We start from the raw sequence: 14,261 nt of genomic DNA, 5'->3' as shown, positions 1-14,261 counted from the left end.
ACCTGCTGCTGGAAGGACGGTAGTCTTTTGGAAACATGTCACTCTTACATTCAGAAGGCTGACAAAAACTTATCAAAGTAAGAGTTACAAGCTCAAAAAGGCCCATACACTGAATGTAGAAATAGACAGGAACTCTTTACTCCACCAAGGCTTTGTGAAATGGAAGCAGAGGCATACTACAGACTTTATACACAGATCTAGATACAGGTTTTATTTTTGTAGGAGGTAGGTTCTTTCAGGAAAAAACTCACACATTTCTTTCCTGTCAAGTACTTTACCTCGTGTGGTTCTATGATGTGGAGAACTGGTGGATTTGGTTTTGGTTCATCAGGATGACGCACTCTGAGCCGTTCTGTAGCCATTGCCAGTTCATCAATAGCAGACACATGATCCCTAAGTACCATCCAGTATTCATGAAGTAACTGTAAGAAAAGCCCAAACGAATTAGTAGAACTGAGTTGAGTTCCCTTTATATGACTCTGCCATACAACATACACCGTGAAAATCTTTTTGGAGTAAAGCATAGTATTTCTTTACAGTAATTCAGCCATAACAACAACAAATTACAAAGGAAAACTAACAGTATAGATATCGTCTTGCCTGCTTTCTTTTCCAGCCTCTCTTTATGAAAAACTATAAACAGCTGTGTCTCATTGTAACAGTAATAGTTGTAGAAGAAATAACTAATGCAACTAAAAGTTCAGAAACAAAATGCCTTGCAAAGCTAAGCAAATGCTGAATAAAATAAGGAAATATGATTAAGCAATTTTAAACAGCTACTAATACTGCTTCTTGAAGATGAAGTACGTTTTAAAGAAATGTTAAGAGTTTGAGTGGTCTTGATAAAGGCATAGACAAGCACAAAGTGAAGATAACATCAGATTCTGTTCTTCCAAGAAAAAGTAAATTCTGGCTTTCTACAAAAGAAATGGCTACAACTGGAAGTATATTATCCATATAAACTGACATTATTTTTGAATCATTGATAATATTGTCTCACTCCTAAGTAGCACTATCAATTAGAGTAAAGTAGGTGATGAGTAACCAAGGTTGCTGAAAAACAAAGACAAACTCAATTCCATTAGACAATCTAAGACAGAATCATAGAATGGTTTGGGTTGGAATGGACCTTAAAGACCATCCAGTTCCAATCCCCCTGCCATGGGTAGGGACACTTTTCACTAGATCACATTGCTCAAAGCCTCATCCAACCTGGCCTTGAACACGTCCAGGGATGAGGCGTCCACAACTTCTCTGAGCAACCTGTTCCAGTGCTTCATCACCCTCAGAGTGAGGAATTTTTTCCTTATATCTAATGTAAATAAATCTGCCCTCTTTCAGTTTAAAGCCATTGCCCCTTGTCCTATCACTACATACCCTTGTCAAAAGCCCCTCTCCAGCTTTCTTGTAGGCCCCCTTCAGGTACTGGGAGGCTGCTATAAGATCATCCCAGAGCCTTCTCTCCTCCAGACTGAATGACCTCAACTCTCTCAGCCTATCTTCATAGGAGAGGTGCTCCAGCCCTCGGATCATCTTCGTGGCCCTCCTCTGCACTTGTTCCAACAGCTCCATGTCCTTCTTATATTGGAGGCCCCAGAGCTGCATGCAGTGCTCCAGATGGCGTTTCCTTAGAGGAGAGTAGAGGGGCAGAATCCCCTCCCGCAACCTGCTGGCCGTGCTTCTTTGGATGCAGACCAGGATACAGCTGGCTTTCTGGGCTGCAAGCACACATTGCCGGCTCATGTCGAGCTTCTCATCAACCAGCACCCACAAGTCCTTCTCCTCAGGGCTGCTCTCAATCCATTCTCCACCCAGCTTGGGATTGCCCTGACCCATGTGCAGGATCTTGCATTTGGCATTGTTGAGCTTCACAAGGTTCACATGAAGCTAAGTATGTGCTAATTAAAAATGACAAGGAGAAGCATTCAAAAGAAAACATTTTTGATTACACCTAAGGTGAAAGAAAAGACAGGACCCTGTGTGCAACAGCTCTTCCCTCTTCTCCACCACTGGTATGCGTTCACTGCAAACAAACATAGGCACACAAGCACGCATAGCGAAAGCTACTGTGAACTCCTGTAGTCCTCTTCGATCCAAAGAACAGGAGGATAACTATTTCAGGTTGCATTGTGTGGTAAGCAAGATCCAGGAAATAAAGCAATAGTGAAAGGACACCTGTAGCTAGCACAAGACTGAAGGTAAACTGAATTACAGAATGGACGAACATTTAATTTGCTGAGTCTTGCTACATTCTGATTTAACAGGCCAACACATTTAATTATATCTGTATACTGTCTTAACAGATACAATTATATGGCTTACTTATTTGCTTAGTAGCCTGTATAGCTTTTAGAAACTCTTAAATCATATACTAACCATTTAAAAATCAAATCCTGTAATAAGCACTGTCAAAAAGCTTTGTGTAGCCAAACCCTAATTTCAGGAATACAACTTACATTTGTTCATATTTGGCTTAAATTTGTTCATATTACACTAAACAGACTACACAACTGTTTCATCATCATCTAATTTACTGTACCTTATATTCCTTTTTCCACGCTTCAAAGAGTTCCAGAAATACACTGCCTTCTTCGGTTAGCTTAACATCCATTCGGTGAGCTTTGGCAAAGGAGAGAAGAGCTTTCAAGGCACGTTCAGTTTCACTGGTTGCCCACAGTCCTCTACTTGTGGTGGGCAAACGGTCATCAACAAGCCCTTCTTCATCTTCTATCATCTCCTCAAATATTGCCATTTGGCCTTTAACACTTAAAAACAAACCCAACACGAAACGTATCACTGATTTTGTATTTCCACATCCATTTCTACTTATTCTCCACATATTCCAGTCTTCCGATATTTGATTAAAGGATAAAGCAAACCAAATATAAACAGCTGTTTTATTACTTGATATCCCAAAGGCTTGCTTGAACACAGAGACCTCAGTACCAGCAAATGAAATCACTGTACAGGCCATTTTGTCAGCTCAAAATCATCAATAGCTTTTATAAAGGCTTATGCATCTTAATTATCTTACAGAAGTTATTAATGATTAACGTCATATTTATTTTAAAAAACTGCAATTTTGAATTCTTAAATCAGCAAGAGTTGAAGCTAAACTCTGATGCAAAATTTGCTGTGTATTGTGCTACTGAAGAACACTATAGCTTCCCAGTCCCTTCCTTGACAAGTAATGCTAATTCAGAAACACACTAACGTTTCCCAATGATTCCAGCAATCATTAGGTTAGCAGACCTCCCACTGGTAAAGACTTTTCAAAATGTTTTCTCAGTTAGAAATCCAATCTTGACATTGTAAGGGATATGAGATAAAAGTCAAACAGTGAGCATGCAGAGGGCTATAATCTATGCCTCTCGGTACTGTCCACTATGCATACTTCTCTCACACCATGTGCTGGTACAACCCTTCAGTTCACAGCCGCATTCATGTCTGAAATCTTCTCTCTCATGGTAGCTTTAGTCAAATTTTTTTACTTTATGAACTACATAGAATTAAAAAAAATAATCTATGAACGAGTATAGTATAGTACGACTTGCAACTGGACTGCAAATAAGTATCTGCACAAACAGGAATATGCTTTTAATTAGCATACTTCTATTTACATACACACACTTTCTGAACACTTCAACGCTCCATTTCAAATGCATGGTCATATTACAGCAGCTTGAGAAAAAGTGGCATGTAGTCATTCCTTGTGCACAACTTTTTCAAATGAAACTTACATAGAAAATTAAACTTGACTAACAAAATTGCTATCAAGGTTACTAGCAAGAAGTTGCTGAAATTTGTTCATGAAGTTATTTCAGAAAACTTTAAGAAGAAAATATAAACCAATCCAAATTTCACTTTTTTATAGCGAGAAGTTTATAAAGCTATGAACTTACGTATGAGAAAAGAGCTTCGACTCATATTCTGTGAACAACTCATCAGCCTTACAAAAGACACAGCTGCAATACAGAAGATTGAAAACAGAAGCACTCAGAATTTAATCAGAAACCAAAGTAATTCCTGTAATTCTCTATTCCAACATATAAAACCACATAAAGTCCTTAAAAAAGAACAATTTAACAGTCTTATGTACACATGATATAATAACCGACAGGAAAAGACTCTGTAAGAATAAAACCAAAGGTCATGATTCTAACAAATGGATCTGTGATATCATAGAATCACAGAATGGCATAGGCTGGAAGGGACCTCAGAGATCAACCCAACCTCCCTGTCAAGGGCAGGGATGCCTCTCAACTAGATCAGGCTACTCAAGGCTCCGTCCAACCTGGCCTTGAACACCTCCAGGAAGGGGGCATCCACAACTTCTCTGGGCAATTTATTGCAAAGTCTTACCACCCTCGTACTGAAGAATTTCTTCCTAAGATCTAATCTAAATCTGTTCTTCAACTTAAACCCATTTCCTCTTGTCCTATCAGTGGACACTCTTGTAAAAAGTCCCTCCCCAGCCTTCCTGTAAGTTCCCTTCAGGTATTGGAAGGCAGCTATTACATCCCCCCGAAGTCTTCTCTTTTCAAGGCTGAACAATCCCAGCTCCTGCAACCTGTCCTCATAGCAGAGGTGCTCCAGCCCCTGGATCATCTTTGTGGCCCTCCTCTGAACACGCTCCAACAGATCTATGTCTCTCTTATGGTGGGGACACCAGAACTGGACGCAGTATTCAAGGTGGTGTCTCACAAGAGCAGATTAGAGGGGGAGAATCACCTCTCTTGACCTGCTGACCACGCTTCTCTTGATACATCCCAGGATGCGGTTGGCCTTCTGGGCCGCATGAGCGCACTGCCGGCTCATGTTGAGCTTCTCATCTATAAACACCCCCAAATCCTTCTCTTCAGGGCTACTCTCAACGCACTCTGTGCCCAGTTTGTATTTGTGCCTAGGATTGGCCCGACCCAGGTGAAGGACGTTGCATTTTGTCTTCTTGAAGCTCATGCAGTTTGCACTGGCCCAATTCTCACACAATATCTGTGTGCATGCAAACCCTGAGTACAGAATAAAGACTTTAATTTCTTATTTCAAATGAAAAAAGTGAATAATAATACACCTTTAAAGTATATTTTCTATTTTCAAGACATACTTGTTAAGTGGAAGTCTAACAGGTCGCAAATGGCAGATAGTGGCAGCCTCAATAACCTGCTTAGAGGGAGGGCCTTCTAAGTTTTTCACTGCTTCTCTTACAATCTTCTGGAACTTCTTCACTTCCTCCAGCTGTGTTGTGAGCAGATACTGAAGGCCTCTGCAGTCACGGAATCTGATTTAAGGAAAAAAGCAGTTAATTGCACACTGAGGCACTGAATCCAAATTTAATTCAGTATTTTGAAGTAGAAGAGAAATAGCTACATAGCAATATAGGACAACATATGAAGTTCATATCATAAGCAAATCCTTATTACTACTACATGTAATGGTAACTGTTAGAAATCATCCATTGTATCCCCCAAGATGATGCCTGGTATTTGTAGAATAAAAAGACTCTTTCCAAGACTTGTGAGATGTGACCAAATATTAGTGGTCAACACCAACCTGAAACATTCTGGTCCACAACACAAATCTACTAAAGGTAAACAACCACACATGCTATAGTCTTATTTGCTGCCGTTGGCCAACAAACTGATTTTCAATGCACCTGTGCAATTCACAGCAGACACATGCATCCATCACAAAAATATACTGCATTTTGCAAGTTAGCTTTCAACATAAAAATTATTGAACAGACATTACAATGAAATATTTTCCTAAAACCTAGCTGTCTTTCGTGATTGGAGTGGGAACATGAACACCAGTTAAACACTTCCCATATTGCATTCTTCCTGTAAGCAGAGGCCCCTTGCTGAGAGTGCATCATTTGTACAAGGGCTGAAATTCATATACAAGACAGTGTATTAAAAGACTGCAGTTCTACTCCCATTTGGAAAGTTTAATCCAAAACATCCCTTTTTAAAAATGTGGAAAGAAAAGCACAGGTTTGACAACACTAAAAAAGTTTGGCATTTAAAATGATCTACTTAAGCAATATGTATTTTAAAATAGACTAGTTTGCCTAACCAGGCAGTCTTAAAAATACATGTAAATTTCAATCACAAGCCTGTTGTTAATACTGTCAGCTGACAAATACTCCAGGTTTATGAAAATCTCCCACACTATACCCTGGATTGACCATCTCTAATACTCAACTAGAGATTAGCACTTTTTGCTTCCACTACTGATCAGTAATACTTCACAAAACACCGTTTTTTAAGTTTTTATTGCATATGCTAAAATAAACTTAAAAGGAAATAAGTTGTATCCCCATTTTATAAAAGAAACAGTTCAAGTCACAGATTGCTTGTCCAAAGTTATACAACCTGTAAGCAGCAAAAATTTTAAAAGATACTTCCTAAATAGCTAATTTCAAGTGAGAAAAAAAAAATCAATTTTTTTTTCCAGTATGACACAGGCAAGCATACAGATAGCTCCACAGGCATATGAGCTCAGTTTGAACATGCAAACAACCTTTTCCTCAAATTTATTTTGAGGAGAATGAGATGCCATTGTGCTCAAATACCACTTAACCACAAAACGTTCATATCACAGACTCATCATAGGCTGGTTGAGGTTGGAAGAGACCTTTGGAGGTTGTCTTGTTCGACCCCTCTTCTCAAGCAGGGTCACCTACAGCTGGTTGCCCAGGACCATGCCCAGATGCCTTTTGAGTATCTCCAAGGATGGAGACTCCACAATCTCTTTGGACAAGCTGTGGAAGCACTCAGTCACCCTCACAGTAAAAAAAGTGTTTTCTGATGTTCAGAGGGAACTTCCTGTGTTTCAGTTTGTGTCCACTGCCTCTTGTGCTGTCACTGAGCATTACTAAAAAGAGTCTGGCTCCATCTTTTTTGCATCCTCTCTTTAAGTATTTATATACATTGAGAAGATCCCCCTGAGCTGCTGAACAGTCCCAGCTCTCTCAGCCTCTCATTACACGAGAGATGCTCCAGTCCTTTCATCACCTTCTTGGTCCTTTCTTGGACTTTCTCCAGTATGTCCATCTCTCTCTTGCACTGGAGAGCCCAGAATTGGACACAGAGTACTCTTGGCATGGCCTCACTAGCACTGAGTAGACAGAAAGTATCACCTGCCTCGGCCTGTTGGCAATACTTTGTCTAATGCACTCCAGGATACCACTAGCCTTCTTTGCTGCAAGGGCGTATCACTGGCTCATGGTCAACTTGCTGTTCACCAGAAACCCCAAGGTCCTTTTCTGCAAAGCTACTTTCCAGCTGAGTGGCCCCAATATCCATTTTGGATAGATAGAATTTCTTTCTTCCTTCTCAGCATAATACTGAGTTTTGAAGAAAGAAGAGGTAAACTTTTGTATCTTTATTTATATTATTCAACAGAATAAAGTACTGAAAAGTAAAAGATACACTTTCTTCCAGCAAGGGCAAGGAATTGCCTCCTTTTGGGATCATGATAACAGAACAGTCATACTGGAGGATACGTCTATAAATATTTAATTGAAATCTGTGCATATTTTAATTATTTAAATTTATACTCAGATTTTATATACACGTTGGATATTTATATACATATGTATATGCATTTATATACATCTATTTGTTATTTTTCAATATATAAAATAATAAAAATGTGTTTACCTAAAACATGAGTCAGAGAGACTGTATTTAAAAACATAAGGATTGTTCACATATTCGAGAAAACTGCTTGAAGTTAAACATTGAGAGCACTCTCCTTCCTGTATCTCCCTTTTCTGTGATGAACTTAAGGAGCCTGAGCCCAGAAGGTACAAGAGGAGGCTGAGAGAAAACGGTTTATTCATCCTTAAAATGAGATTGCTCAAGGGAGACCTTATTGCTTTCTACATCTAACTACCTGGAAGGTACAGCAAAGATTGAGCCAAACAGCCAAACTTTTCTCAAAGGCGTATGATGGAAAGTACAAGAGACAACAGATACAATATGCAACACAGGAAATATTAACTAGATAGAAGGATTTTTAATTTTTTTTTTTTTGCCACTAAGTGGGTCAATCCCTGGAACAGGCTTTACATAGAGGCTATGAAATGTCCCTCCTTGGAGACACTCCTTCAAGTCAACAGGACAAATTTCTGTGCAACATGATGAGGTTGAATCTCTGAGCATGGGCCTGGATCTAGAAGTCAAGGGCTGGTCTAGGCGACCTCCAGATGTCCCTTCCAATTCATTATTCTGTGATTGCACACAACAACAATGGTACTGTTGTCTCTAACATGAAATCAGACCAAAATTCTTTGCTCAGAAAAACAGTGATGCTATTTTGTGCTGTTACACAAGGATTTTCTGATACTGTCTGTCTACTTTCCATTTAAGCAAGTCAGCTTCTTTTAGAGGTTACTCAATTTGAACCCAATAAACTTTGAACCTTTCTTGCTCAACAGTTTTATAAGTACAGAAGACTGTAAAACCACAGTAGATAATACAAAGGAACATTAAAAGAATGCTTGTCTAGGAGAAAACCATAATTCTCTCTCTTCTATCTAGTTATGATTTCTGGAGGACTGTTTTTGAAACTTTATTGCAGTCCAGATGCTCTGAAGTAAAAACACCTGCTATTTAATTGCAGCTGTTAGCACAAACTGTTAAGAGGACTTGAGCAGACTTAACTGTATTCATTAGCCTATTTTAGCTATTCTCTTACTTCTCTGCCATGGAGAGTTTATTAATCTGCTGTTTGTAGTTGCAGGCTATTTCGTTTTGCACACGTTGAACAAGCTCCTCATCGATGGCATACTGTATTGCTGTCTGGATGACATCCAACCACCAAGGAGAACCGGAATGTATCTGTATGCAAAAGAACAGGTTTATCCATGAACATTCAACAAACAACCAATCTACTCATTGCAGCAGAGGCTTACACTGCTCTCTAGGCCACACTCAAACACAGACTGGTAAATTCCATGGAAGATGAGAGTATGCTTAAAAAATACGCTCTTTCGTGTTTAAGTGAATACATGATCAAGAAATTTTCTACATTCCCATCTACTTCCACGTCTTCAAATTGCTTCAGTAGAGTAGATTCACTGAGGCCATCTACACACAACAGCCACATAGAGATATTGTAATCTTGAAGTTTCCTCCTTCTCTCTCTCAAAAAGAGATGAAAGGATCATTAATCAGAGAAACCAAGCTCTCTGTGAAATTAATGAAGAGCAACACTGAAGCCACCTTGTAATTTTAAACAGTGAAAAAAGATGCAGAAGTTTACTTCCTCGTGTTCCATTTGCCTCCATTTCTTTAATACTTCTTTACTATTATGCAAATGACAAGCAGCATTTCAACTCAGGTGTTCATCAATTTGTTAAGGGCTTGCACCTTCCCATGAAACCTGCATCGTCATATTGACTAAACACAATAAAGCCTTAAGCACAATGACTGAATATCAAAGAACAGTTCCTTTGAAAGCAATTGAAATTCCATCTGACACATCACAGAAATGTTTCAAAGTCAAAAACCTGTAACTTATTTACCTAAATTACAAGTGAAACACAATATAAAATCAAACATGGTGTTCAACTTTACTGGAACCATCCCACCATATACTTCTGTTCTCAGTCATCTGTTCATCAAGTACTGTCTGCCTCTCAACACGAGGAACACAGGATATGTTTTGGGGCTCTGTGTGTGTGCACGCGCACACGTGCTCACTGCTGAAGTCCCGTTCCAAACAGGCCCTCAAAGAACTGTCAGAGATAATAAACAGCTGGAGTTCTGGATAAACACATGCAAGTAGTATTTAAAAAAACCTCAACATTCAGAAAGTAAATATGTAAGAGGTACTTGCCTTTCTCTGGAGCTCCCGAATGGTCTGAAGAACTGGCTGTAAGGCCTGATGGGCTTCTGCAACTTCTGCATTGGATTTACTCATATAATGCTGACGAAGTTGTTCTGCCTGTATGAAAACGAGAGCTTAAGTTATGCAGAACTCAGACTTATGAGGAATAATTGAAAATGCAAAAACTCCCCAGTTATCACAGTGGTTTAAAGTGGTTAGCTGCATACGTGCTACCCACTTTCATTTGTAAGTAATATTTAGCATTAATTTCTTCCTCTAGAATCTAGCATTTATTAGTAAGCCCAAAAACATTTGAGAAGACAAACTGCTACAAAGATGCTAACTATGCAATTTTGCTTTTGGATAAGCCCAAACAACACAACAGGAATACGTTGCATTACAAAAAGGAACAGGAATTTAACTCATAATTTACTTCTCTGTATATTAAAATATAGTATTTTGAATAAATAGACAATAAAAAGATCCTAGAACAATCTGAGAACAGGATAATTTAACTTACTCACATATAAAACTTACCCATAAAATAACAAGAAAGATTTAAATTTGACTATTTTTAGGCATATCAGATACAACTTTTCAATACAAATTACTTCTGACAGTGAAAACCCCTCTTGGTATGCAGGTTTCTCCACAATATAATGAGTATCAGTTTACTTGGTATTTTAAAAACTGATGAACAAATAACTTGTATTTCTTACAAGTCATATCTTTCACCATTACGTTCTGATTTCATTAGATATCTTTATTTTGTGCATTTTATAGTGTGTTTAAGTCTACCTTCTTTTTGTTTGCTACTATCAAAATAATTATATTATTGTTACAGATGAAGCTCGGTTTATCAGAAGTGGACAGGACTCTCAGGTATTTGGATGAGCTACTGGCAAAAGACAGTTATGAAAAACAATGTCTGCTTCACATTTATAAGCAAAATACAAATTTTCTGATCCTCCTCTTTACTGTAACATCAGGAGAACGTGATATAAAAAAATTGCTAGACTTACAGATCAGTATTTCTAAAGGCTGGTAAAGGCTCCTTTAAATATTTCAGAGAACAAGTCTCATAAAAACAGAAAAAAATGCTACCTATGCATAGAATTTGCATAAAAATTATAAAATATCACAAGATATTCCAATAATAAGACAAATTCTGATCACCAACACATAATTGGAGAGGCTGAAAGAACTGGGCTTGTCCAGCTTAGAGAAGAAAGGCTTAGAGGGTACAAAGCAATAGCCTTCCAACAGCCAGAAGGAAGTCAACAAGAAGGAGGAGTCAGGCACTTTACTGCAGTACATGGCAAGTGAACAAGGGAGAATGCCTATAAATTGGAATGGGAGGCTCTATGTGATTGTCGTGGTTTTAGGCTGATCCAGCAACTAAAACTCACACAGTCTCTCCTTCTCCAGTAAAGTAGAGAGGAGAGAAAAAAAACCAAAGGGACTGAGGGTTGAGACAAGAACAGAGAGAGCACCCACCAACCATGGTCCTGGGCAAAACAGACGGGGCTTTTCTCAAAGCAAAACAGTTTATTAATGATTACTTAGAAGGACAAAGGGAAACAAAAACCGATTACTCGAGAGGACAGAAAGAAACAAAACCAGATCTTAAAACCGACACCTTCCCCCCCCCTTTCCTTTTCCTCCCAGCTCTACCTCCTCCCCCCAGCAGAACAGGGGGCAGGGACTGGGGGAGCGCAGGTCAGTTCATTCCGTGCTGTTACTGCTGCTTCTTTCTTAAAGGAGAAGGAGTCCTTACACCCTTTTCCCCTGCTCCAATGGATCCCCTACCCACAAGGAAAAATCCACAAACTTCTCCAGCGTGAGTCCAGCCCACTGGAAACAATCTTTCCCCACAGATTGCTCCGGTGTGGGCTTTACCACAGTCTCGGGTACTTAGGGAGCTGTAGCCACTCGCTGCGGCGTGGGTCGTCATGCAGACTCCAGATGCCTCTCTGCCTTGTCGTGCATCCCAACACGACCATCCTCAGGCTCAGGCATCTTCTCCCCACGGGCTGCGAGTGGGTCTCTGCTCCACCGAGGCCGTCCTGGTTGCAGGGGGGCAGCCTGCTATCTCACCATCAGCTGCAGGGGAAACTCGGCTCCGGCACACCTCCTCCCACTCCATCCTCACTGACCTGCTGTCGATGCGGCTGTTTCTCTCAGATCTCAGTCCTCTCCAGGTGAACTCAGCCCAGTGGGCACCCCGGGAGTGGGGTGCCCCCGAGTTCCACAGCTGGCTCCGCCGCCGCCATTCTCCGTGGGCGGTGCCGGCCCGACGCAGGCAGCTGCCCGGCCGGGAGCCAGGGAGCAGGGGCAGTGCCCTCCTCCCTTCTCTGCTCTATCCTGGGAAAAGCACCTTTTCCGGTTCCTTTGTCCTGACTTAAATAGGGCAATTCGCAGAGGTGTCCTATTGGCTCAACCCCGAGGGGGATGGCAGTCTGATCTGGTGGCCAGAACTAAGCCTAACCCGGTTCCAAAACCGGGGAGGTCACAGGGACCAAAACCCCTCTCCTGCCACCAGAACCACCCCCCCCCCTCCACATCAAACCATGACAGTGATTTTTTTTTTTTTTCCCCACTATGAGGATTATGAAGCACTGAAAAAGGTAGCTCAGATTAGTTGTGAAATATCTTTCCTTGGAGGTTTTAACGGTGCAGTTGGATAAAGCCCTGAGCTACCTGGTTAGAAATCAATGTTGACCCTGCTCTGAGGGCGAGGTTCAGTTGGAGACCTCCCAAGGCCCTTTCCAACCCACATGATGCCACAGTAAAGATGATGTTTTGCAAATGTGGTCCATATGTCCACTACAAGCAACGAGTGGGGAACAGTGATCCTAGCTATCTTACCAGGTATTTCTTCAGTTAAGATTAAGGGTAGAAACAGGCTTATGCACACAGTAAGTAACATGCAGTGACTTGCTTATCTGGCCAAAGACGGTCAGCTTTTCTAGATATTTAAGCAGTACAAGAATGACAGGGATGAACCATTTGCTGTAGGGCATGTGAGTACAATGTAAGTAATACAGGGAGAGCCTGGACAGATATCACTGGCAAGTTTTAGGCTACGAAGAACATCGCAAATCAGGACCTTCTCAAGAATGTTTCAAACAAGACATTATCAGTACCACACACAGGACCAAAAAGAGAAGTAGAAAAACAGCTTCGAGGCATGATTGAGAAGATGCTTTAGATAGTAGCAGTTTATATTTACTAGGTGATGGGGAAGCATTTTGGAAATGAGGGCACCTATGCAAGAAAAACAAATTTCACCTAGAGAATACTCTGACTATCTGAAGTTAAAATAAGAAAAGCTAAAGCAAACATGAGGAAATAAAGAACTCAACAGAATTCAGGATGATGCATTCTTTATCAGTAACATCTATGTAAATTATTTCCATAAGAATATTGTCAGGGTGGGGAAATCACATTTTAGAGATAAAAGTTATTAAAACTTCCATAAAACACACTCACAACATAAGAGATCACCAAGCATGTTATTTCTTTAGTTAGAGAAAGTATTCAAGGATAAAAAATAAAAAGGTGCTCTTCATAATGTATTTATATAAAAGTGAACCACATTTACCTCTTCTGCAAGTCGGCTATCACGCAAAGTTGGGGGAATTCCTGGGTGCTTTGCCAACAACAATTCCATCAAATTGTGTGTAGAATGAAGTCTCTAAATACACACAAAGTCAACACCAATCATGAAAAAATACATTGCAACATCTGTGACAGGAAAAGCTTAAACAGCAATGAAAGCTTACAGCTACAAATTAGTATTAATTTAAAATTAGTTTTATTTTTTCTTTGTTAATCTGGAAGCATCTTATAAACAAAATAAACATTCTTTTCCTCATTTTACTGAAGTAGGAAATGAAACGTTAAAAAGACCTTCAACACCTCAAAAGCAAATCAGCAGGAAAGTTTGACACCAGGTCATTAGATTCTGTCCCGTATTCACCCTCCTAATTAAAACAGCCCTTGACTATCATGGAAAACAAGTTATTTGTCTCAGAGTACATTCTTTTGTAAATACCTTTCAGAATATTAAGGAGACAATTCACTTAGCTGATCTAAAGCGAAATAAAGTATAAGGAAAAAAACAGCTCCCAAGAGCTTCAATCATTTTTCATATTTTTCACTTTTCTGAAATAAAAGATGACTGAATAAAACATGAGCTTTTTGTTCATGTTTAGGGAAAATAAACTTGAATGTAATATATGGCAATTATATTTCTATTTCCTTCACTATACATATCCCAAACATATATTATGCTGTCTGCATACCTTCCACAAACTCATACAAATTAACTTTCACTATCATAAATTTGTGCCCTTCTCAGATCCTGGATTTACTTCACCTCTGCTCTATTATTAGCTCAGCCATTGAAGATCACTGGTCAGCAG

At 39.7% G+C, this 14,261-nt stretch overlaps 1 protein-coding gene across 1 annotated transcript in view; it reads right to left on the bottom strand.

The window, feature by feature from the left end:
• SHPRH (SNF2 histone linker PHD RING helicase) overlaps window positions 1-14,261 on the bottom strand; it is a 60,236-nt gene that overhangs the window by 15,213 nt on the left and 30,762 nt on the right. The window contains exons 16-22 of the mRNA XM_086631511.1: window positions 13,439-13,531; window positions 9,844-9,951; window positions 8,701-8,843; window positions 5,105-5,278; window positions 3,903-3,965; window positions 2,540-2,765; window positions 279-422 (exon numbers count right to left, since the gene is read on the bottom strand). Coding sequence (XP_086487637.1) covers window positions 279-422; window positions 2,540-2,765; window positions 3,903-3,965; window positions 5,105-5,278; window positions 8,701-8,843; window positions 9,844-9,951; window positions 13,439-13,531 — 951 coding nt within the window. The remainder of the gene's footprint in view (window positions 1-278; window positions 423-2,539; window positions 2,766-3,902; window positions 3,966-5,104; window positions 5,279-8,700; window positions 8,844-9,843; window positions 9,952-13,438; window positions 13,532-14,261) is intronic.

This window comes from Tauraco erythrolophus, chromosome 2, assembly GCF_009769465.1.
Source record: "Tauraco erythrolophus isolate bTauEry1 chromosome 2, bTauEry1.pri, whole genome shotgun sequence".
In the NCBI taxonomy this organism is placed as follows: domain Eukaryota; kingdom Metazoa; phylum Chordata; class Aves; order Musophagiformes; family Musophagidae; genus Tauraco; species Tauraco erythrolophus.
This window is presented reverse-complemented; position numbering and strand designations above follow the sequence as displayed.